The 25,232-nt window shown below is 36.1% G+C and overlaps 9 protein-coding genes and 1 pseudogene across 10 annotated transcripts; 7 read left to right on the top strand and 3 right to left on the bottom strand. All coding sequences in view use genetic code 12, as the record gives it.

Moving 5' to 3' along the window:
- Positions 1-38: 38 nt before the first annotated feature.
- Positions 39-1,679, bottom strand: MSK1 (lysine--tRNA ligase; the record flags this gene model as incomplete). Its single annotated transcript, XM_049405087.1, has 1 exon — positions 39-1,679. The coding sequence occupies one exon, from the start codon at positions 1,677-1,679 to the stop codon at positions 39-41; it is 1,641 nt and encodes a 546-aa protein (XP_049265259.1).
- A 1,084-nt stretch (positions 1,680-2,763) lies between these two features.
- J8A68_001435 (putative nitronate monooxygenase) lies at positions 2,764-3,924 on the top strand (the record flags this gene model as incomplete). Its single annotated transcript, XM_049405088.1, has 1 exon — positions 2,764-3,924. The coding sequence occupies one exon, from the start codon at positions 2,764-2,766 to the stop codon at positions 3,922-3,924; it is 1,161 nt and encodes a 386-aa protein (XP_049265260.1).
- A 178-nt stretch (positions 3,925-4,102) lies between these two features.
- Positions 4,103-9,156, top strand: J8A68_001436 (annotated as a pseudogene). Its single transcript has 6 exons — positions 4,103-4,238; positions 4,747-5,565; positions 5,725-6,932; positions 7,463-7,673; positions 8,474-8,653; positions 8,894-9,156. Coding segments are annotated over exons 1-6 (2,817 nt in total).
- A 59-nt stretch (positions 9,157-9,215) lies between these two features.
- J8A68_001437 (uncharacterized protein) lies at positions 9,216-9,563 on the top strand (the record flags this gene model as incomplete). The annotated part of the gene is made up of 1 exon (XM_049405090.1): positions 9,216-9,563. One exon carries the CDS (start codon positions 9,216-9,218, stop codon positions 9,561-9,563), a length of 348 nt encoding a protein of 115 aa, XP_049265261.1.
- A 427-nt stretch (positions 9,564-9,990) lies between these two features.
- On the top strand, positions 9,991-10,191 carry J8A68_001438 (uncharacterized protein; the record flags this gene model as incomplete). The annotated part of the gene is made up of 1 exon (XM_049405091.1): positions 9,991-10,191. One exon carries the CDS (start codon positions 9,991-9,993, stop codon positions 10,189-10,191), a length of 201 nt encoding a protein of 66 aa, XP_049265262.1.
- Positions 10,192-11,543: 1,352 nt separating this feature from the next.
- On the top strand, positions 11,544-11,771 carry J8A68_001439 (uncharacterized protein; the record flags this gene model as incomplete). Its single annotated transcript, XM_049405092.1, has 1 exon — positions 11,544-11,771. One exon carries the CDS (start codon positions 11,544-11,546, stop codon positions 11,769-11,771), a length of 228 nt encoding a protein of 75 aa, XP_049265263.1.
- A 1,223-nt stretch (positions 11,772-12,994) lies between these two features.
- On the top strand, positions 12,995-14,422 carry LAT1 (dihydrolipoyllysine-residue acetyltransferase; the record flags this gene model as incomplete). Its single annotated transcript, XM_049405093.1, has 1 exon — positions 12,995-14,422. One exon carries the CDS (start codon positions 12,995-12,997, stop codon positions 14,420-14,422), a length of 1,428 nt encoding a protein of 475 aa, XP_049265264.1.
- A 726-nt stretch (positions 14,423-15,148) lies between these two features.
- On the top strand, positions 15,149-16,757 carry J8A68_001441 (transcription factor TFIIIC subunit; the record flags this gene model as incomplete). The annotated part of the gene is made up of 2 exons (XM_049405094.1): positions 15,149-16,084; positions 16,182-16,757. 2 exons carry the CDS (start codon positions 15,149-15,151, stop codon positions 16,755-16,757), a joined length of 1,512 nt encoding a protein of 503 aa, XP_049265265.1.
- Positions 16,758-16,852: 95 nt separating this feature from the next.
- Positions 16,853-19,279, bottom strand: J8A68_001442 (uncharacterized protein; the record flags this gene model as incomplete). Its single annotated transcript, XM_049405095.1, has 1 exon — positions 16,853-19,279. One exon carries the CDS (start codon positions 19,277-19,279, stop codon positions 16,853-16,855), a length of 2,427 nt encoding a protein of 808 aa, XP_049265266.1.
- A 1,391-nt stretch (positions 19,280-20,670) lies between these two features.
- Positions 20,671-23,227, bottom strand: J8A68_001443 (beta-mannosyltransferase; the record flags this gene model as incomplete). Its single annotated transcript, XM_049405096.1, has 3 exons — positions 20,671-20,943; positions 21,491-23,064; positions 23,185-23,227. 3 exons carry the CDS (start codon positions 23,225-23,227, stop codon positions 20,671-20,673), a joined length of 1,890 nt encoding a protein of 629 aa, XP_049265267.1.
- Between the last annotated feature and the right edge of the window lie 2,005 nt (positions 23,228-25,232).

Consider the following 25,232-nt stretch of genomic DNA (forward strand, 5'->3'; position numbering starts at 1 on the left):
AAATTTCATATTCTATTTACATGGTATCTAAAAACTATCTACTGCTTTTGAACATCTCTAAGATTTCCAAATGGCAACACCAGGTCAATTCTATCTACTTTACTTATCAACATCGCCAATCTATCAATTCCACATCCCCAACCTCCCGTAGGTGGCAATCCATATTCCATAGCTTTAACATATTCCCAATCAGGTAATAACATTTCGTCGTCATGAAATTGATTTTTTGCATTTTGCTGTAATTCAAACTTTTCAAATTGTCTCTTGGGGTTGTTTTCTTCTTCATATGCATTAACGAATTCTTTCCCATTAATGAATAATTCAAATCGACTTGAGATGGGGCGACCTTGAGAGTCAGTGGTTGATTTTGCTAATGGAGACATAATCTCTGGTTGGTTATAGATGAATATTGGTGTGTTTGGGATTGTGGTACTGATTGATTCGAGATATATTTCGCTTAGGTTGTCCAATAATGCGATCGGGTTTGTGTTTCCAGGGACTGGAAGTTTCAATTGATTATGATATTGGATTAATGAAGATTCGGTTATTTCCCGAGGGAATGGTATACCAGTTTTGGATTCTAAAGTAGGGATGAATTCATATTTAGGGAATTCGGTGGTGAATGGTTGGATATGATCCACATTGAATCCTTGTTGTTTAAGATCGGTATAGATGAATGAAAATAAATCTTGAGTCAATTTCATTAATTCAGATAAACTTGTAAAAGATTGATAAAATTCACAACTTGTAAACTCAGGATTATGAGTCAGATCAAGACCTTCGTTTCTAAAATTTGTGCCAATTTCAAAAATACGTTCAAATCCAGATATGACTAATTTCTTTAACCATAATTCCGGTGCTACTCTTAATTGTAATGGTGGTGGATTAGTCAGGTCTGATGGAGCTGCAAACTTTGAATGGGTTATGAATGGGGTTGCATTAGCACCAGTACCCTCACCACTTAATATTGGTGTGTTGACTTCTAAAAATTGATGATTTAAAAAGAACTGACGAATTGATTGTATTAATTTTGATTTTATAATTATTGGAAGTTTTGAATCTGAATTAACCAAATAATTTAATACTCGTCTATTATTGATAATATGCTTATGAGTTAATCTATTGGGTATTTGTCTTAAACATGGTGTTAACATTTCAATTGGTTTAATTAATTTTAAGGTCAATTCACCAGCATTTGTAATTGAAGCAGAACCAATACAACTGATATAATCACCAACTTTAAATAAATGATGATGATTATCAAAATCATCTTTAGTTAAATTCATAAGCTTATTAGTTGCCATTATTTGTAATTTATGATTATCTTGGAATAAATCAATAAAATACATTGCTCTACCTGATTTTCTAATTGATGATATTTTACCTTCAATTATATAAAATTCATTCGTTCTTTTGTTTGGTAATTGAGTGAAATCATATTGATTGAATTTATTAACGAATTGATCAATTCTTAATCTAATTGAATCGTCGTTATACTTATTTCTTATAGTATCAATTCGAGGATAATTAACATCATTGGATTGTTGTTGAATTTGTTGCTTTCTTGTAGCATACGTTAACTCTGTGGAAGTACTATTATTAGTAGTAGAATTATATCGTATACTTATTCTTCTTCTACTATTCCTATATATTATAGATATTAATCTATTTCGTATCATCTCTTGTTCTCTACTTCTTAAACTCCATATAAAGAAGAATAATCGTAAACTAAAAGAATTTTTCAGATTTTTTATCAATTTTTCATATGAGTCACGTGCTGATTGTAAACCCCATACCAAACTTGTTACAAAACTTGTTAGAAATCAACAACAAAAACATTGTACAGCTTTTTCTTTATTTCTTTATTTCTTTCTTTCTTGTGTGTTCATTGGTTGTTGTGAATCAATCAATCAATCAATCAGTCATCAGACGTAACCACCCTACGATTACGCAATATGTTTGGAAACATATCCCCAAGTTTATCAAATAATGGTCAAATGTGACATGTTCAAACTGGGGAGCTTCCGAAACCATCAAAAATGGCAATATCCTATTGGATGTGCGATTCTTTTGGGTCAATGTGTGCTTGACTATGTAGTTAAGTCACTAGGACATGGTTAAGATAAACGTATGGTGGTTTGATTTACTAGTTGTTGTCGTTAGGTTTGCTAAGCGCAGTAGCCTTCATCGACAACACTAATGAACTGACCCATGAAAGGTTTTGGGAGCATAATACTTAAACTAATGCCGAAGAACATAAGTTTAGGTGGTATGCTCCGGATAGCTTTTAGAGGTAAACTCGTTTGTGCTGTCGAAAAAGACAAATCTACTACCCTAGCCTTTTAAACTGCGTAACTTCATATTTCTGTCTATTCTATGGTAACTTTTGTTCCTTTGTCGTGTAATGGATCTAATATGCCATTGTTTGTTCTTTACTTGGTTTGTTCATTGAAAGAATTCGAGTTTCGTTCGTGGAGTAAATACGCGGGGCATTAAAAATTTCAGTCATTTTACCCGTGGCAATTTACCAGGATTCATTCCTTGAAGATAGCAAAGTTGAAACTATTATAGGACATATGGAAGTTTAACTATAATAACCCATTGTTCTTCTTACATACAATTTAACAAAGCAAGGAGTACCTTATTATTCTGATTGAGTTAAAAGAATATTTAACAATATAAACCCAACTCAATCTTAGAGAGAATACTGACTCATCATTTTCACCAATTCTTTAACAACATTAATCAATACTAATTCCCAACATGAATACAGCTAATAGAACATTACTTAATACACTTAAAATCAAATATCCAATTTTCCAAGCTCCAATGGCAGGTGTATCCACAGTTGAATTGGCATCCAAAGTAACAAACTATGGAGGATTGGGTTCATTACCATTAGCTGGTTTAGATTTCACCAATATTGATTCACTTCAAAAATTAAATGCGATGTTGAATGACTATCATTCGCAAGTAAATGACGAAATACCATCCCATATAGTTAATTTAAACTTCTTCTGTCATGATATTTATTCTCCTCCAACTAACTCACAAATTAACAATTGGAAATCATTATATGGTAGTGTCTTGTCTACTGATAATCACGATATGCTAAACTCGCTCAACTATGATAAGAATGGAAATGTTTCATTCAAACAATTTGAACAATCCTCATCTCCAGGCTTTTCGAAATTAATGGAATTTCTTACCCACAATATCCAACCCGCTATAGTGAGTTTTCATTTCGGAACACCTAGTGTTGAAACAATAACACAATTCCAACAGAATGATATTATGGTCTTTGTCACTTCCACCTCATTGGATGAAACTATTCATTTATATGATTTAGGAGTGGATGGGATTATATTGCAAGGATATGAAGCTGGTGGACATCGAGGGAATTTCTTATCGTCATCAAGATTGGATGAGAATTTATCAACTCATGCATTATTCACACAGCTGATAAAGTATTTGAATACCAGACCTGTATCAACTAGGGCCCTACCTTATTTAATCCCAGCAGGAGGCATTCATGATTCAAATACTGTGAAATATTATCTTGATGCCGGTGCTGCTGGTGTTCAGATTGGTAGTGCATTTTTGTCAACTCCAGAATGTACCACTCATACCTTTTATCGTGCTATTTCGGAACAGCAAAAGAGAATTCCAACAGTTATGATTAATTCGGTACTGGGGAAGTATGCAAGAGCTATCAAGACTAAGTTTATTGAGAATATGGTGTATAATAATAAGTTTAGTGAAGAAGAATTACCACCATATGGATATATGTATAATGCTTATAAGGAATTAAAACCAAAAGTTGCCCATTCACAAGATATTGGATTCTATTTGGCCGGACAGAATTATTATGAGAATGAAAGTGATGCTCTGGTTGAAGATGTTATGAATAAATTAACTCAGTAGTATATAGTTGTATATGTGGCTTACGTAATATTGGTTAGCATGATTACATAATCAGTGAATGAGAAAAAAATTTTAAGATTCAATCCCAGTCTCTCTGAAAAATTAAAATGAACCATAATACACTCTCCTAATAGCAACTGATCCAAGTATCATAATAAAACACAACACATAACAGAATATGTCCGACTCAATCACCAAATTTCAATTCACATTGTCAGATGAATCCAAGGAAAGAATCTCCAAATTGGTAGATTATTCTAAGACTATTGCTCATTATGGATTCATTCCATTTGTATTATATTTAGGTTGGTCAAGTTCTACTAATAAACCATCCATATTCAACTTATTGTCTCCATTCCCATCTGCTTAGACTATTTAAGAAGAACAAGAGTAATAGCTGTGGGGTGAAACGTATATTATTGTAAATAGATTATTAATATATATTAAGTCTTTATAATTATTCCAATGGCATATTGCCAATGTGGATTTGCTAAAGCTAAAGAGTTACTGAATTGTAGCAATTTGATTTAGCTATGACATTCGAGAGTAATAGAACAATCTCTTTAATAGGAAGTCGACGAATGATACTTCTGGTGGTTTCCCCCCGAGATATTGGTTTTGCCCAACGGCTTGCCCCGGCATCGGAAAAATCAAATTAAGATTCCATCATTCCTTCCCTGAAATTTATAATCAACTGCTATTTCTTCTTCCACTCTCCTCGCCACACTATGAACAATGAAGAACCAAGCACAAGAAAGAAGTTCTCATCACGGCAGATTGAATTCATCTCTGGACTATCAGCCGGATTTACAACCACAATAGTCACCCATCCATTAGACGTCATAAAAATCAGACTTCAACTTCAACATAAATCACAACCAACGGCAACCACCACATCTTCCAAACCATTCAACTCAATAGTAACAATAATAAAGAAACTTAATACAGATGCAAAACTAATATCCTCCCAATCCAAACACGGCCGTAGTCTCACTCCATATTTCATATCCTACTATCGTGGACTTACACCCAATTTAATAGGAAACGTCGCCGCCTGGGGAATATATTTCGCCAGTTACGCCGAGTTCAAAACCCTTCTCCATTCAGATAGTTCTGCCTCCACAGCCAGCAGTACGGGCAGCTATTTCTTGGCTTCTTCGTTATCAGGAATTTCGACTTGTATCATAACCAATCCTATCTGGGTGCTAAAGACCAGGATCTTGGGTAGTTCGAGAACTGATGCTAAGGCATATCGGTCGATTACGGATGGGATATATAATATGATTAAATATGAAGGTGTGAGGAGTTTTTGGAAGGGGACTATTCCGAGTTTGTTTTCGGTATTTCAGGCAAGTTTACAATTTACAATTTATGATAATTTAAAGAATGTCCATCATAATGGAAATGGGAATAAGGAAAGTTTATCGACTTTCCAATATACTTATATTTCAGCCACTTCGAAGTTGGTGAGTATGTTGGTTATGTATCCTGCACAAGTTGTTAGATCACATTTACAAAATTCCCATTCTGAAGATATCCGTATTAGGGCAGTTGTTGAAAAGTTATGGAAAGAAGAAGGGAAAGTATTGGGCTTTTATAAAGGATTGAGTGCAAATATTGTTAGAGCTGTCCCTGCTACTTGTATTACCCTTGTAGCTTATGAGCTGGTTAAACGTGTATTACTGTAATTAGATAGAAAATGAAGATTTTATAGATTTTGTATATAGATAGGTTCTTGAATGTAACGTTGCATCGAAGGAGACGCGTATTTAAAATTTCTTGTTCTTTTTTGTTTTGGAGAGCATCAACAAATAAATGTCATTGCCATTCTTTTCGACTTTAAAATGAGTACAGTATCTGAAGAGGTGATACCAACTGAAAGCATGACCACTGAAGAAGTTAATAAAGTCTCCATAGACGTACTCAAACTTGATGAAATTGTCAATGAAGAATCAACTGCTGGAAAAAGAAAACTCGAAGAAACTGATCATCAACAAGAATCAACCACTGAAGATGAGCCAAGTTTAAAAAATGTAAAACTTTCCAACGAAGGCCAACCCCAATCAGATCAAGAGGAAAAACCGTGGCTTCCACCTACGATAACCACCATTGAAAATCCCCTCCAATTCAACACCTCGACCTATCATTCCCCCATCCCCAAAGTAATCTCGGAAAACGTATCCCAACCAGTTGTCCTTGGTGTTGACGAAGCAGGAAGGGGTCCAGTCCTTGGCCCAATGGTCTACGGCCTTTCGTACTGTCTTGTAACATATCAATCTGGCCTCAAGACCAAATACGGCTTCGCTGACTCTAAGGTTCTTAAAGACACCAAACGTCTTGAGTTATTCAAATTGATCGAAGAACAACAACATGAACTCAATGACAATGTAGGATATGCTACCACCATCATGACAGCGAAAGATATTTCTTCGGGGATGTTACAATCTAGTCATGGAAATGGGGCATATAATTTGAATGAACAGGCTCATGATACGACCATAAATTTGATCAAACAGGTCTTGCAGAAAGGAGTAAATGTGACCAAAATATTCATTGATACGGTTGGTCCTCCGGCGACTTATCAAGCTAAATTGAGGAAGATTTTTCCGGAAGTGGAAGAGATTACGGTGACGAAAAAGGCTGATAGTATATATCCTATCGTAAGTACCGCTTCAGTTGTGGCTAAGGTGACGCGTGATTTAAATATTGAGTATTTCAACCAAGATGCTATGTTGTCGGTAGTGAAGGGGAATATAGGATCCAGATATCCTAGTGATCCAAATACTAGTAGATGGTTGAATTCAAATGTGGATAATGTGTTTGGATGGTGTTTTGGGTTTGTTCGATTTTCATGGCAGACTGCCAAAGATGCGCTTGTGAAGCATAATGCCGCTGAGGTTATTTATGAAGAACAATGTTTAAAAGAAGATTATCTGGATGTTATGAGTTTGTTTGATAAAAAGATAGATGGGAAGTTGAATAAGAATTATTATAACACCAATGAGTGTGTATTATAGTAGAACTTTCTATATATAGAGTAGAACTATAGAATAAATTGAACTTAATTCTGTATTGATGTAAATCCCAATCCAGTGTGATTCAATGATTGAGTTTACAAAGGGTGGACAACATATGGTTAGTATTGTGCCGATCGTTCCTTCATATCGACGACCCACCTGCATATTGTCCTTCCATTCGGAAGATATCATCAATAATGAAGATCGGGCGTCAAATACTGACCACGAACAAATATATCATTATCAATCAAATCCTTCGAATGGAACGACAATACTCCAAACAGATCGTGCATATGAACAAAGCATTCGCTGGGTAGCTATCAGCCCTTCATCTTCAGGACCCCGTTGCAATTACAGCTACATCCACCAATGCTGCACATGTAGGAGCCTCCTACATCGCTGGTATGTTCTTAACCATTATGTCTATGTACCCTATCATTATTAATGGTTACAATTACGTCCAAGAACAATGGTTATATAATGTAGAATAACCTCCGATTGTGCACAATGCACTGAACCAGGTTGAAACTTTTTTCAACTCAACTGTCAATCCCTTGCTCAACTCCACTGTGAATGCATTAATTGCCGACGTTAGCTTTGATATCCTTCAACAGTCCGTCGTTTCGAACCACATCCAACCAGTTTTGCTTCTAGTTATGGACCAATATAACACCGTTGCTACTACCGTTGTCGATGCTTACAATTCTGTTGCAGAAAGTTTACCCCCATTACGTTCCTTCTTCCAAGCTATTTGCAATCCATTTAACACGATATTAAAGTATTATGTTTTCACCAACAGTTTTAATCTTATCTATTGTTGTTGTCCTTTTACCGTGCCATGCTGTTGTTACGTCGCACACCTATCTCGAAGAAGAGCACTAGCAAATATGTCTTCGTTTTCAATTTAGACAAAGCGACCGGTCGTTCATTGAAGATCCTGTCACCCACCGTCTCCCTTGGCCAATGGAATACTTTCCTTCAGTCGATCCACGCCATCTCTTGTATGATTGCTGCGGCTTTTATTCCCAGAAATAGACACTATCCATTCCCAGACATTTCCTTTGATGATATGCTACTGATATCTTAACTGCTACCAACCCCATCTTACATGCTGTTCGTTTCAATGATCTGTTGCTTCATCGGGCTTCGATTGACGCTGCTACTTCCAAGAAACATCCAATAGCTGACCGACTTACATCTGTGAAATTCACCTCCATTAGAAACTTCAAGATTTGGTTATTCAAGCGTCTCCCTGACCCCGCTTCCAAAAAGGTGAAAGACAATAGACTTCAACTTGCCGCTGCCATTGATACCGACATGAATAAATTCTATAACCTACCATATGTCACGACCATGCTGGAATACCATAAACAATTGTATGAACTCCTCCAACTTCATCAACTTGTCCATTACAAAGCCACTACAGTTTACGATATGTTGAAAAATACCTTGGAAACATCTCCCTTGGGCCAGAGACGCCTTTGAACCATTATTACATCAGTATCCTGACTATGATTTCCATCACATCTAAGTCATTTACGCATCCACCCGCAACGATGTTCCTGATGAATTTCAAGATGTCTCACCTACTACCTCAACTCAAGAATCTGCTCCAGCACCAGCTATTGACAACAATTCTGATGAGTCCAAGGATCCTGCACCAACTGAACCAACTGCCGATGATGCCAAACCCAAACGTCATAAGAGATTCCGTCGCAAGAACAAATCCGAGAACCTGCTACTCAATCTGCTGCAACTTCTACTCCAACTTCTACTCCAACTGCTACTCCAACTGCTGCTTCATCTGCTACACCAGCTAATACCTCAAACAAACACCACTATCAATCCAGTGAACATTAGTAGTCCTGCTCCATTTGCTCCAGCTATTGCCTAATCTAACGCCACTACTGCTACCCCAGCTTCTGTGAAACTGTCGAACTAACAATAACTAGCCGTGCCACCCACCAGCGCTGCTGCTAGAATATATTTTGATGATTTGATTGTTCCAGCCTTGTTAGATTCCAGTTCGGATTGCTCATTCATGTCCACCACCCTTGTCGATCAACTTCAAGTTGTTAAGATTGCTGATCCCCATCAAACACTTACAATCAAGCAAATAGTTACCAGTGTCAGTGTTCCTCGTGTCCAAGCTACTGCCGAATTTTCGTTCCGTCCTGAAGATACCCAATTCCGTCCTAGACTCCATCTGAATTAAAACACCATGTCGAAGTTATTAAGAAGGTATGTAAGATATTAAATGACAATGGTCTTCAAATGAACATGGAGAAGACACAGTTTATCGAGAAGATGGTCACATTCCTTGGCTATCAAATCACCTACAAGAAGATTGCCCCAACCAACGATAAGATTCAAGCAATCCAAAATTGGGATCTACCTAAAACGACCACAGAGGTAAGATCAATGGTCAACTTCACCAACTTTTTCCGAAACTTCATTCCAAATGTATCCAACATCACAGGTCCATTAACCGATTTAACCAAAGACAATCCCGGAAAAAGACAACCAATTCAACACAACAATCAATCAATCAATCAATGCTTTCAACCAACTCAAGAAATGTTTAATGAGATTACCAACTTTAGCTATTTACCAACCACATGAAACAACATATATTTTCTCAGATTGTTCTGATGAAGCAATGGGAGGTGTCCTATGTCAGATTCATAAGAAGGGTTCACGAAGCTATTATTTACCAATCAGTTTTGCTTCTTTTAAACTAAATGACACACAGAAAAGATACAGTGCCATGGAGAAAGAATTACTCGCAATAATTACTATTCTCAAAAAGTTCAATTACTTATGCAATGGAAATGTAATTATTTATTCAGACCACCAATCACTCAGTATCATACAACGCAAAACCACTCCACCACCACTTCGAGTAGCTCGATTTTTAGATGTCCTTGGTGTTTACTCTCCAGAGATTAGATATCTTCCATGAAAGAAGAACTACATTGCAGATATACTTTCCCGATACCAAACAACAAACATCAAAGAACAAGCTGACGAAATTGAAACTACCAAACCAATGTATGCTCTATCCATCGACGATTTAACTGAAACAAATCTTGAGGAAATCAAACAACATCATGAAGAAAGAGCACAACAAAGTGGAGACGATGAACAATTACCATTTCATAACTTTACAGTAATAGACAATGAACTCCACATCATCATCAAGAATAAACTAGTCAGCGAGATTGCATTGGAACATATATGGTACATTTAGATATTGATCATGCCACCATACCTACCTTACCTTATCTAATTCCTTTCGTTGGTTGCCATCCGGCTTTAGACTCCAACCATGAATTTGTTGACCAATTTAAAGAATTACCAACACCGGCTGGCCTTATCCTTAGTACACCATACTGAATCAAGTACAAGAAGAAGCCATCCTGGAAAGTTCGTCCACTACCAAAGTATTAACATCCTGAAATTGAGTTTATGAAATCCCATCTCGAAGAGCTCGTTGATGCTGGTAAGATCTCCCAAGTGGATCCTGTGATAACTGCTCTGTTGCCTTTCTAGTTCCCAAGAAGAGTACCCCATTCTACCGTATGGTTATTGATTACCGTCCTGTGAACCTGTTTATTGATGTGCCTGTTAGTGAATTCATTCCCCAACAACAATTGCTAGCTGGTTTTTTGGTTTATCTGGTTGATATCATGTCTTAATTATGGTTCGGTTAGTTCTTCTGTGAAACATGGTTTGGTTATTGTTTTCTATCTGGTATTTGCAGTCAATTGCTAAATCCACAATAAATTGTGGTTAGCTGCAAATCCTGTAGAATTATCATTTTTGAAGATTATAAATGAAGGTCTTTTCCAGAATTCTAGAAATCAATTTTTTATATTTTTATACTTTTATTCTTCAGCTTATTTTTGATCATTTTCTAGTTTAATAATATCATATTTTATCCCAAATTCAAATTAGTATTATCAAATCAACTTTAGTTCGAACATTATATATAATACCGATGAACCGACCTATATGTGCACAGGTAGGATGTACCATCGCATCGGGTGGGGCTCTATACGCCAATCGCCAATTGCAACGGGGTGGAGGTCTTAGTTTCCATCATTCAAATTAACACGCTACCAATTGAAGAATTTATGAGACAGTTTATGTCAACAATAAATGAGATTCCACTATAAAATGCTGACGTAATTCATTGTTTATTAACTGAATCTTCCCACGGAACACGTTAAATCCACTTCATGAATTAGAAGAATTCCCTGAAATCAAAGACAGAGCCGTTATTCTGCAAACGAAATTGGAACTATTAGCAGTAATTACTACTCTCAAGAAATTCAACTATTTGTGTACCGGGTAAGTGGAAGTATATTCAGACCACTGGTCGTTATCTATCTTACAGGATAATAATTCGCAACTCCCCTTTGGTGTGGCAAGGTTTCTTGACGTTTTAGGAGCTTATTCTTCCAAAAGCGTGTTGGCTCAAAAATGTCTCTTACTTAGTCTCTGGCTTAATCAAACTCACCCTATCAAACTTAAAGAGTTCCAGGAATTCAAGTGGGATCCAGAAAACGTTAGCAATTGCTTCAGAAATCAACTTCAACCATGGACACAGAAGTCACAACCAATGCCAGTCTGAAACCAACGTCCCAACAGACACGGTCCAATCAAGCTACCTCCAATGGGCCACAACCACCACTCAGATCCGGTAACGATCACGCCTTTAATTCTCAAAGCACTAACTGCTATGGCTTGGGACATTCGAAAGAGAGTGTTCTTCCTATGGCAGAATTTCAGCAATTCCTGACTAGAAAAAAAGTTGGACCAATATAAGGACGAACATTCTATGGAGTTATTAGCATGCCTGACGAGGAAATAATGATGGGGGAAAGAAGCACTACTGACCAACAGTATGGGAATATATCGGTTCTAGCCACTTTCAGGGGAAGATTCAAATAGCTCTTAAATAAAGTGGAAGTTGAACGGGGTTTTCAACTATTGAGGATTATATTGTAAGCCAAACCAAACAAACAAAGCGGAAAAAGGGAAAAGCCCATCCAGTAACCAACAGTAGCAGTAACACCAACATAACTATAACCCTTAATGTATCAAATAATCACTATTCTTCTGTTATACTCGATGTATTCCATTCTCTCTTTGTGTGTGTTGCAAAGAGAAAGTCTTCTAAAAATTGGCAGCACACAAAAGAAACAAAATTTAAAAGAAAAACGACAACCAATTTGATCGAAAATACTGTCGTATAGTTTCCTCATTTGTCTCAAGTGTAGACGACATTGTTTCTGCAATCTTCTTCGTGGGAATTGCGCCCATAATGAGAACTACCTCTTCACTTAATAGAAATATGAACTATTAGACTTAAATGGTCTAACTTGGTAAAACTCTTCACTTAGCACTATTGATGGACTCTACTTAGAAACTCTAGAGATATTCAAAGTATTCTTAAATTATCATTCATTTTATTTCACTAATTTTTCCATCTTTCATCCATACTAAATAAAATCTACAAAATTTATATAAAATTGGGGCAAACTTGCTAATTTATATTAACACCAAATTAACCTTTTCGGGAGAAGTTCTTCGGTGATTTATCCCCTAAACTAAATCCCTTAGTTTTACCGATCATGGATCTCATCATGTGATTTCTTGTCCTTTGTGGGTTTTCGACCGTGTCGTAATAGTCGCGAAACCGACATATTTAAAAGTAATGTCGTGACTATACGACAATACACGACCATTTTTAGATCTTATTCTTTTTTCTGTTGAGTTTCGGTAATTAACATCCGAAATGAAGATCTTCTTTTTTTTGTTCCAGTCGGAACACATTGATGCGAATTAACACACTTAACAATCATCTTACATTACCAACAGAGAGGAATGGAATTAAATCCCGACAAGTAAAAATAAATTTTCGAAAAGAGATTAAAAAAATTACAAAACAGGGTTTCTTTAAAAGTTTATCTCTCTTCTTTTCTTTCATATTTTCAATCTTTAGAAGACATTCAATACATTTACGCACTCACATACATTCATCAACAATGTCTGCTTTATTTATTGCATCTAGAACTTCAGCAATGGCTTTAAGAAGATCCATCGCTGTTTCTACCAAACAACAATCATCTTTCTTACAATTAGCCAGATTATATTCATCAGGTAAATTCCCACCTCATACTGTCATTAATATGCCTGCCTTATCTCCAACTATGACTCAAGGTAACATTGGTTCTTGGGCTAAAAAAGTAGGTGAAGAATTAGTTCCAGGTGAAGCCATTGCCGAAATTGAAACCGATAAAGCATCTATGGATTTCGAATTCCAAGAAGAAGGTTATTTAGCTAAGATTTTAATGGATGCTGGTTCTAAAGATGTCCCAGTTGGTAAACCAATTGCTGTCTATGTTGAAGAAGCTGAAGATGTTGCTGCTTTTGAAAATTTCACTTTAGCTGATGCTGGTGAAGCCGCAAAACCAGCTCCAGCTGCTGCCACTCCAGCTGCTACCGAAGCTCCAAAGGCTGAAGCTCCAAAAGCTGAATCTGCTGCTCCATCCTCTGCTCCAGCTAAGAAGGCTGCTGCTCCAACTGACAGAATCATTGCTTCTCCATACGCCAAGACCATTGCTTTAGAAAAGGGTATTTCCTTAAAGGGAATTAAAGGTTCTGGTCCCGGTGGTAGAATCGTTGCCAAGGATCTCGAAAATGTCCAACCAGCTGCTGCTGCCGCCGCTCCAGCTGCCGCTGCTGCTCCAGTTGCTGCTGCCCCAGGTGCTTCTTACGAAGATATTCCAATCACTGCCATGAGAAATGTCATTGCTTCAAGATTATTACAATCAACTCAACAATCCCCATCATACATTATTCAATCACAAATTTCTGTTTCTAAATTATTGAAATTACGTGCTTCCCTTAATGCATCTGCTGATGAAAGATATAGATTATCTGTTAATGATTTATTAATTAAAGCTATTGCTAGAGCTTGTGTTAGAGTCCCACAAGTCAATTCCGCTTGGTTAGGTGAACAAGGTGTCATTAGACAGTACAACAATGTTGATGTTTCCGTCGCTGTTGCTACCCCAACCGGTTTAATCACCCCAATTGTTAAAGACGCTCATACTAAAGGATTAGCTACTATTTCTCATGAAGTTAAGGATTTAGGTAAGAGAGCTAAAATTGGTAAATTAAACCCAGAAGAATATCAAGGTGGTACCATCTGTATTTCTAACTTGGGTATGAACCATGCTGTTACCGCTTTCACTTCTATCATTAACCCACCACAATCTGCTATTGTTGCTATAGGTACTACTGAAAAGAAGGCTGTTCCATCCGATGTTAATGAACAAGGTTTTGTATTTGATGATGTCATTACTATTACTGGTACTTTTGATCACAGAGTTATTGATGGTGCTCTTGGTGGTGAATGGATTAAGGAATTAAAGAGGATTATTGAAAACCCATTAGAAATGTTGATTTAAGAGTTTAACTAGAAAAAGTTAAAAATTCATTGTAAGTGTGTTCTGTATTTAAATTATAAATAAATGTAAAAAATTGTAAAAGGCAGCCTTTTAACGGTATTAGTAGTTATTTATTGAATATCGACGTTAAAAAACCGTTTTGTGTGTTAATTTCGGATCTTCATCCGATATTTCAACGTTTAAACGGTTTTACAAAGATGTGGTATAAGCCCGGGGTCACCTTCTCCGGACTGGAGAAGTGGCTTCCTTCTAAATGAAACCTAGGGAACATCTCAGATGAAGGACGCCTTAGGCAATATCGGGATATATTGCTTTAAAGTATGACTCAGGCGAAGATTTTAGTTACTGTTGCCTACACAATATGTGGTTGACTCATTAAAATCATGTGATGTCATACATACAGAAACCATCTTATAAGTATAAAAAGCCCCAAGTGGTACCCAAATAATTACCACTTACTCTCCTTATTACTTTTTTACACAACACCTCAGAGATTAAGTTATATTTCAATTCGTCAAGAAACAGGGTTCGCCCAATCACTTAAAATTTCCATAAAATTAGTGAGTTTCTATAAATAAAATTAAATCAACAAATACAAATTCACTCACCCTACAAAAAGTCATCCAACTGAAAAAAGCGAACGAATTCTCATCTCCACTTAAAACTCAATTGGAATAACAACAACAATAACTACTACTACCACTACCAGATAATACAAACACTCTCATGACAATCAAACAAATATACATCGCCAGACACGGCTATCGAGCCAACTGGGCCCCACCACCCCATCCCCCTAATCCAACCGGTATCGACAGTGACCCACCATTAGCACCCCATGGTGTTGCCCAATCAAAACAATTAGCAGCATATTTACATTCCTTACCCAGTATCGACAGACCCCAATTCATATTATCATCCCCCTTCTATAGATGTCTTGAAACTTGTCAGCCAATTTGTGATATGTTGGGAATTCAAGTTGCAATTGATCGTGGTATAAGTGAATGGTTTCGTAAAAAGAGAAAAACAAAACCAATTCCGGCCGATTATGATCAGCTCAAGGAATTCTTTGGTCCGAAGATGTTTGTGCCTGAAGGTGAATGGCCTCGTGATACTGCGGTTGGTGTGGTGCCTGATGTGACTGGAGAAACGTTTCATGATATTTTTGAAAGAGTTAAACGGTTTTGGGAGAAGTTTGTACCGGTATTTGAATCGAAATATCCTGATATTGAGAATATATTGGTGATTACTCATGCAGCTAGTGCAATCGCACTAGGATCCGTGTTGTTGAAATTGAATTCTGTGACTGATTATATTGATGATAATCAAACTATGATTAGATGTGGGGCTTGTTCTGTATCGAAATATATCAGGGATGATAATGATAATGATCAGAATCAAAAATGGAAGATTGTCATGAATGGGAATTGTGAATTCTTGACAATGGGTGAAGAAATGCATTGGGATTTTGCAATGGGTGTAGAGGCCGGTTCTGCCGATGATGTTAAGATGAGACAAGCAAAAGCGGCCGATGCAGAAGCAAAAGCAAAACTTAAACAACTAGGAGTAGAACAAGTAGATGAACCCTCCACAAATCAATCAGAAACAGTCACGGAGTTGGCAACTGGAGCAGATGGTGATATAAATAATGAAGAATTCGAGGTATGTAACAACAAAATCTTATAGATTTTATAATTATTTATAAAATACACACATATATTTCTTATGCATGTCTTTATACTAACCCCCCAAACCATAGAACTTCTATATAACAATAGACGTACCAATGTTTGGCAAAAAAGAAGGTCTCGAAGAAATGAATAGAACATCGGCTCCAATTTCTACCACCCCGAGATCAAAAATAAACGTCATAAAACCATCAGCACAACTCCAATTCACAGACATAAACCATCCAAATCCATTAATCAAAATCTCCAATAATATAATCAGTCCTTCCGAAGCAGGAGCAGGAGGTCCTGGGTCAACGAATGGAAATACAGAAGTGGTGAATACTTCTGCGATTATTGATGGGAAAATATTCGAAATGGGTTGGAAGTCTTTAGTAGGTACGGATTTGGTGTTTGATGATTATGGAGAATTGATAGGTACTGTGAAGGAACATTTAGTTCATAATGATCGGGTGAAGATTGTGCCTAATGATAGTGGGATTAAGGATGAAGATCTGGAAGAAGAGGAGGAAGAATATGATGACGAAATGGTTTCGGAAGAAAAAGATACGCAGAGTCAGTTTTTGAAGAGAGCTATTAAACTGGCAAAGAGAAAAGAAGGAGCTTCTACAACAGCTAATACTACGGTTGATACTACAATGAACTAAAAGTTAAAAATTATTAAATGTATAATAGATTATATTCTCTCTATAAATGTATTCCTCTCTTCTTGAATTAAATTAATTAAATATATACACCTCCCTTACTTCTTCTTATTAACCACCAGTCTTTGAACATTCTCCATAAACACCTGCAAACTAGAATCATCAGTCAAAACATCAATCTGTCCACTATCAGCAAACAAATGTCCCGCAGTCGAATAAGTAGTCGAAGGATTCAATTTCGCCATCAAGAATCTTGCCTGTGATCCACCTTCATCACAATCTATAAATCTCGGTAAGGGGAATCTATCCATCAACAACATCATAGCTTCACGTTTTGGTGCTTCCAAGAATTCTTTGAAATAGGCATATTCTTCTTGTTCATGATATCCTGCCTTTCTCCATTCTGCAACTTGTTTCCCATGATATATCAAAATTTGGAAAAATGTATCCAATAATAAAATCTTGGAATGTCCCAAACTCAATGAATCTAACAAAACCGGTTCTGGTTCTTGTTCTTCCGGAGTAGATCCCCAAGTATTGATATCGAATGAAAGAAGAGTAGGTTGAATCATCAATAATGAATTAGCAACATCTTCATGCATGAATGTATGACGAACATAACTGGTCTCATCAGGGGAACTATTGAAGACATTTATGAATGGTGATCGTCTGAGATGGAACAAAAACTGGGGGAAGAAAGCATAGGTCGAAGATAAACGGAACAGTTCGATTTGTTGGGGGTTATAAACTGCAAATCGGGAACAGAAATCAATAACAAGTTGATCAAGTTGTTTGATTAATGTGTTGGCTGGGATTAGTTTGTTGGAATCTGGTTGGAGTTTATACATCGCCTTACGAGCTACCAAGACTATGGAAGCTTCTTGATCAAATCCAGCTTCGAGATTGATGGGGTCGGAATCAGCTATGACGTTGATGGGGATGGTGGTGACACGTAATCGCATTTCACCATTTGGATGTTGATAATGGAATAAATATTGAATGGCAGTTTGTTGATTGTTGGTACTGTCTAATTTCTCGAAATAAAGTGCATATGTAGATTGTGGATTAACGTTACATAATTTCCATGAATTAGTTTTCCCTTCACCTAATGTATCAGCTTGACTTATCATTCTTTCATTTTGAGTAATCGTTTTATTAAATGGTAAAGCAGTAGCATTCCCGATCAATCCTTCAATCTTCAAATCATGGGGAACTTTAACCTCTAAAGTAGCATTGAATCCCATATCTAAAAATTCTGAATTTCCATCATCTTGTTTATTAAAGAATTTGATAAAACTTTGTTTGAAAATCGCAGTACTGAATGAATCACACATAACAACCATTCCACCGGTCTTGTAACAAACTTCATCCATTTCAAATAATCCAACTTGATCATAACTTCCAATAAAATAATTACAACTCAATCCTAATTTAACCAAATTCTTAGTAATTTCAGTATAGAATTTTTTAGCATTCTTAAATAATGAAGTATCTGATTTAGTCTTAGACGACATATTTGGTTTTTGTGGCAATGTTGCGTGTTGAACTCTTTCAATATCATTATGTGATCTAAATGGTTCTTTTAACAATTTATCAACAATCTTTCCCGGACCTAAAGTACATACCCCGGCAATAAATACCATCAAATGACCTCCAGTGGTGGTGACATGATCCCCAAGAATGGCACGTAACAATAAACTAGCAATATTTATGGCACATCCCGTGGCACGTTCTGGACGTTCGGTATATTCCGAATGAGGGAATTTGTTGGGAACTAGACTATCGATAATATTTGTAAGTTGATATTCTACAATGCTGACAGGTTGAAGAAATTTACGACCGATTGGACTGATTATATTTTCAAATCCATTTGCAGTACCGTCTCTATGCATGGGTTTGGCAGTTAATCCAGCCGATAATAATCCTAATGAAGCTTGGATTTGTTCTAATGTATAATGCTTGGCTCCATTGAATGTATAACTGATGTTATCATTTGTAGTTAAATCATGGATCTTAACATGTTTACCAAATGAAATAAATCCAACAAGGGCATTCTCGGGTAAAAGACTTAATGAGACCACCAAACTTTGTTTCAAACTAGCGAAAGCTTCCTCGAGATCTTCGTCTTCAAAACATGTGTCAACAACATAGAAGAAAATTGGAGATAAGCTGCTTAATCTCCCAGTTTGGTATTCAACAGTTGAAAGATCTTGATTTAAACTTATTGGGAAAATTGGTTGACCCGTTGTTTGATCAAATATTTTAGGTATTTGATTTGTAGATTGACACATTTGGCAAGTCCATATTTCATTGTTGACATATACATATGGATTTAATATGGCTCTACATGTACGACAACTGATTAATTGGGATTGGTCTAATACTTGAATTGGAGATTTATTATTAAGGGGAGTATATAAGGACCCTAATGGGATTATATTTCTTTCATGTTGTAATTTTGATTTGGGGAGAGAACTCCAAGATAGTCTAACCCCATTGATGTCTTCTCTAGCTTCAAAATCCATGATATCCTCCAACCAATGAAATTTAATGTCTATGTATGTTGGATATACCCGGGTATGTACAAATATTGGAGGGTTCTTATATAGAAAAGTCAAAGGGAAAAAAAATTGAGATTGAATTAAATAATCTGAAATTAATAAAGCCACATCTTGATGCAAGGTCGTGTAAAAAACGTTTTAATTTAAAATCGGATAAATAACGCGGTTGTTTTCATTTGTTGTTTTATTTCTTTGCATTTTTCGCGAATGGAAAACTCTGAAATTTTTTTCCGGCATATAGTCAAGACATATTTCCGAAAAGTGCGACTTTTCTGTCTATTTAGTGGTCCTCAAAAAAAGCCTTTGTTTTGATTTTTATTCACCACTTTCTTTTCCTAACTTCATCAACAAATACCACTTATTTAGCTTAAAATAACATCAATCAATCAATTAAAGTCATCAATTCATCTCTCTCAAGACAGTGCGATACCTATAAGCCCAATTCAGGTAAGTTTTTTCGAATTTCTCAGCAATTTATCGAAATTGAAAGTACTTTTCATCATTCAACAAGCATTAATTGAAGATTGAAGAGAATTGACTACGTCTGAGTATATAGAAGAACATGCTCATGCTTTCTTTTCTAGTCTTGGTAGTTTCCTTTTTGATACTATTTAGTTTGCCCAATTTCTCTAACTTTAGATGATGACACTGGTCGATTTAAAGGAGAAGTTCTCCTATTTACTACATTTTATATGTTTCTGGATGTCTGCATGTTGTTCATAGATACAGTATCTGCTTGTAATTGGGGTTTAACTGACAATTACGTTGGATTGAAGTCATATTGTGAATTAATGACCGAACTCTTATGTTTCCAACTAGCTATTAGAATTTGTCTTTAAATTTTTCTTAAGACAAATTCTACTTCAATTTTCTTAAGACAACAAAATGTCGCGTGCGACATCCGGAAATAAGCTGTACAATATGCAGGAAAAAATAAAAAAAGTTTTCCACTTGCGAATAATGCATTTCTTTCCTTCCAACGGTTTTTTTACTTAATAACAATATGAATTCAACTGAACAATAAGATTTTTCACACATTGCAACGATAACTTGATTTGATTATTTTAATGACACACATTCACACTTTAATTACCACTTCTTTGCTCTGTTTTATCACTCTATGAGCCCTGTTTCTGATATTTTCTTTGACGGTTAGTTGTATGAGAACTCGGTGCCCGTCAAAACGCGTCTGTTCTAATGATGCAGTGTTGTGCCTGAAACTTCTGGCATCATTATTTGGTCGTTAATTCTTTTGTGTAATGATTTGAATACCCATCGTCTCGTTTAAGCAAACTTTGCTGAGAGTAATGTCAGTAAATTGTACCATAAGCCTTGTCGTATCTCACAAACTACAGCTATGTAAGTTCCAGTATGTATTCTCTTAGTAGATTACTGGGGTTTTTAATCGGACTAATCAAATCGATGTCATGTAACTCGTCCCAGTTCTTATCGTAGCCTTGTGCGTACAATGAGGAAATTTGTGGATTCCATTTGATTCCTGTATAAGAAAATAATACTCTACTGACCATTAAATGTACACCATATTCCTGCAACCAAACTGACGTACCAGCAAACTTGAAGAAATATTTCTGTAAAAAATCTTCATCGATATAACTAGCTAGTTTACCCTGGAAGAAATCCCGCAACCCGCGAAAGCGCTCATCATTCTCTAAGTGGCGAGCCAAATACCAACAAACTGTAAGCCAATCTATCGAACATATCCGAAGCAAGGTATAATCTACAAATATGATCCAACCATTCATATTCATGACTGGTCTACAGCAACCCAAAATTAATTTTACAGTTTTTACACGGTATGTTTCTATTATGCTAGAGATAGAAAAATATATGGATTTTATCTATTGAATTAGATATTGGTAAAGGAACTTAGAGTTCTAACTTTGAGGCGCTTTCATTGAAGAGCTTTTCGTCTTTGGCCAGTATTTCGAGCAAAGTAGTATTGATAAGTAATTACGAGAATTCAGTGCCAAAACGATCCCCAGGCATTCTCATGTGCCTGTGTATTTGAGATATTTAGTTTAATCATAGCTATTCTATAGAATTCAATTTATATCCTTCTTATCACTCAGCTCAAATGTGCACCATATTGCTATGCCCCAACTGTATTTGCTCATCCCCGTACAGTTTACAAAACTCCTTACTTCTTTTCAATACGCATCGCAACATGCTTTGATGTGTCTCTTCATCTTCAAAGTATTCAGTACCCTCTGATTTACGTTGGATGTCATCTAAAAGAGAATTGATCCCTGTTATATGCAACACATTATTATTCTCGTCAGCAACGGATAGAGATAATGTTAAATAATCAACACCTGTTTTTGGATCGATTTCCCACATTGAAATTCCATTTGGCATTAAAGCATTCGGACCCTTTTTATCACATACAATACTTGAATTTTTCGAACCAGTGACAGGTATATCAAAGGAAACGGAACTTGATAAATGAGTGATTTTGTATGAGTCTAGGATTCTGGTTAATACAATGATGTTTGGCCTGTACATTGAATTCCCGCACCCGCAAGACTTTATATGAGATCGCAAGAATCCAATCCAAGATTGTTTCCTGGTGTCATTTTGGTTTATTATTGGGATAAGCTCTGTTCCTCCTCTAATTTTACCTATTTTCCCAAACAACCTCAGCTGGTTAAAGCTGATGTCGCAGATGATTTCCCCCTTGTAAACAGTCTTCAATGGACATTTAAGAATCGTTAGATTTTCACATTCATATATCAAATTTATGTTTTCGGTATCTCTTGGATCGATAATTGGAGTCCAATTCTTTTCGATTTTTCTTCTTTCCCTTGATTTGATTCTTAATTCTACCACCTTATTATATTGTATGTGATCAAATCTTTCGTCTATTGTCCCATCTGTATTCGTTTTCCCAAGCTGAAATTGGAATAAGTAACCAATGAACATGGACCTATACATTTCAAATTTTGTGTTGGCAGATTTGTCATCACCGGAAATGGAACTCTTCACGGGTTTTCTATGATAAGCATTAAAGAGCAAAGCTGGCTCTGTCTCATTATATTCATTTTTCATTAAGAATAATCTTGCGTCTTCAGGCCCATGCCATCTTTTTGTCTTTAAGTTGGAATTGTAATAGAATGGAATTGGCATGAATCTAGGGAAAGTGAACTTTTTGTACTCTCTTTGTAAATTACTAGGGTTTTTAATAGGAATAATCAAATCAACGTCATGTAACTCTGTCCAATTCTTATCGTAGACTTGTACATACAATAAGGAAATTTGTGGGTCCCATTTGATTCCTGTATATGAAAATGATACTCTACTGACCATTAAATGTACACCATATTCTTCCAACCAAACTGAAGTTCCAGCAAACTTGTAGAATTGTTTCCGCAAAGATTCTTCATCGGTATAATTATCTAGCGTACCCTGGAAGAAACCCCACAACCCCCTAAAGGGCTCATCATTTTCCAATTGGTCAATCAATACCTTAATAATTTCAACGAAATCATCCAGCAATCGTTGATATTGTGAAATTTGAAATTGAGCATTGTCTTCTATTTCCTCGCAAAACTTATTAGCAGGACTTAGTGAATTATAGAGTGTCAAGTTGTGTGAAATGTACGTTTGGTTCATAATTTCAGGAGTTAACGGGTTGGAGTACAGTTTGTGGTATTGAACCGTGGTTTTGTTGTTGGCTGCAAACTTCTTTAATTTGTCATCATTGTGATCTAAACCATATGGGTAAATAATGACTGAATTTTGAAGTTGTGGAACTGAAGGAGTTGCCTTCCGAAGAGATTGATTGTAAATATTTCCCTGGTGGATAATTGTCAGAAAGATAATAACTAATAAAATTAGATTGGTTAATACACTCAACCGTAAGGCTGGAGTCTTAAACCGGAATGTTCTAAGCATAGTAAACTAGAAATTTCTGACAAGAAAGAGAAGATCCTTAGGACTAGAAATTTCAGAGAAGAAAGAGAAGACCTTTAAAACCAAAAGTAGAAGAGGATCTTTTGCAGCTTTGTAGGGGGAGTATCAGTGAGATGTCATCAATGGTATTAGATGAGTTAAAACAATAAAATGTTTTTCAATTAAACGTCATCGATACCTTAAAATAATTTATTATTTAAGCATCCCCCTTGACAAATGAACTATTTTAAAATGATTATAATTTCATAAACATGTTTTATTTTATTTTCTGATAATAACGTCAGCCACCGGGAAGTGCAACCAAAAAAAAGCCCCCAAAGTGCTTACATGATAGAAATTTTTATTTTTCAACCCCTATAATTTATGGATTCGACTATACTGTCACCTAATTCAGTTTTGAGGAGGCTGTCACCTCCATACCTTTATACGTCTATATTTAACTGTTTTGCGTTGAACAGTTTCTTTCAAAGTTGAAAATTTTCAAATTTTTGCATTGTTACTAAAAAGATTGGACTGTTTTGCAATTTTTTTCGTGAAAAGTGCTAAAAAAATGGCTCAAATTAGAGTCTTAATTACGAGTTTTGACACAACACCGCCGTATTGAAGGATTTGAACAGTATTGATACTTATAATGATCCCATAAAAAGTCGATACCTTCCTTAGTAGTCCTAAAATTAAATGGTGCAAGCAAGGATGTGAATTTAATGGTCATAAAATCACCAAAAATCGCGTTTTGTTAGAAAAAACGCAAAAAAACGAAACCCTATAACTTTCAAGAGAGACTTCTACGCATGGTTTACCACTACTTGCTTATCATTTACTTTTCATTCAATCTGAAATGGTCTATGGTGTTTTTGTTTGATCAAGAATTCATCTAAAATTCCGTGTGGCTTTTTTTACATAATAGGCATTTTACTCGCTACTTACATGTACAAAAAAGGTTATATACACACCTCCTATAAGCCGATGAAATAAATTTCATAAGGGGGAAATCCTGCACAGGATCCCCCCCCAGTGGATATCAGGGATGAGGGATAAACCCTCTGAAAATGAATTATATTCGGGTGAGGGAAGAACCCTCATACAATGAATCGTATGAATAAATCGTTAGCAGAGCCTAATTAATGACACCAACCGTTGCAATTTTAGGACCGGCTGACCTAACTCGACCTACCAGTAGCACGGGAAAATAACGGAATTATGGAAAATTACCCAGGTTACGGACCCACTTGGTTGAGGAAATTTAGCACCTATCATATTAACTTGGCTGGACATACCCGAAATTCAGCACGGAACCACCCTAAAAGTCCGAAACATACTGCAGGGGCTCGAACTGTTGTGCCTGAAACTTCTGGCATCATTATTTGGCCGTTAATTCTTTTGTGTAATGATTTGAATACCATCGTCTCGTTTAAGCAAACTTTGCTGAGAGTAATGACACTAGGGGAAGGTAAATGATACCATGGACCCTGTCATGTCACACGAACTACAGCTAAGCTCTATGGATTTGGCAACCCTATACTCGTCTGGGTGTGTTCGATTGTCGGAGTCGATAGCTAAAGCATGCCATCTACGTACCTATGTCATATCACTCCATTCTATATCAACTAATGATGACAAGTATAAGTATAGTATAGACTAACCTAGTTGTGAATCGCCTTCAAAAGAAAGAAGAGTTGGTGGTTGTAAAAAATATTGGTTGTAAAAAAAAGGCTGCAAAAATAGTGATTACAGGAAAAGTTTAGTATATTTCTATAATGGAAATATAAATATTTTATATGAGGATAATTCCCGTCAGACATGGATCTTAGATAATATCGGGATTGACTTGACGAACCAGTTTTAATGGAGAATTGATTCTGCCTCTCGATGGTATCTACAGCGCCGTTCCCAGCTACGGATCTTGCTCGTAGAAAACAATGAACAACGCTTTGATTGAGTTTGAAAGACAGAAGATGTAATTAGAACTAACTAGTTGCATAAGTTA

Source organism: Hemisphaericaspora subhashii (assembly GCF_019202705.1).
Source record: "Hemisphaericaspora subhashii strain CBS 10753 chromosome Unknown scaffold81, whole genome shotgun sequence".
Classification (NCBI taxonomy): domain Eukaryota; kingdom Fungi; phylum Ascomycota; class Pichiomycetes; order Serinales; family Debaryomycetaceae; genus Hemisphaericaspora; species Hemisphaericaspora subhashii.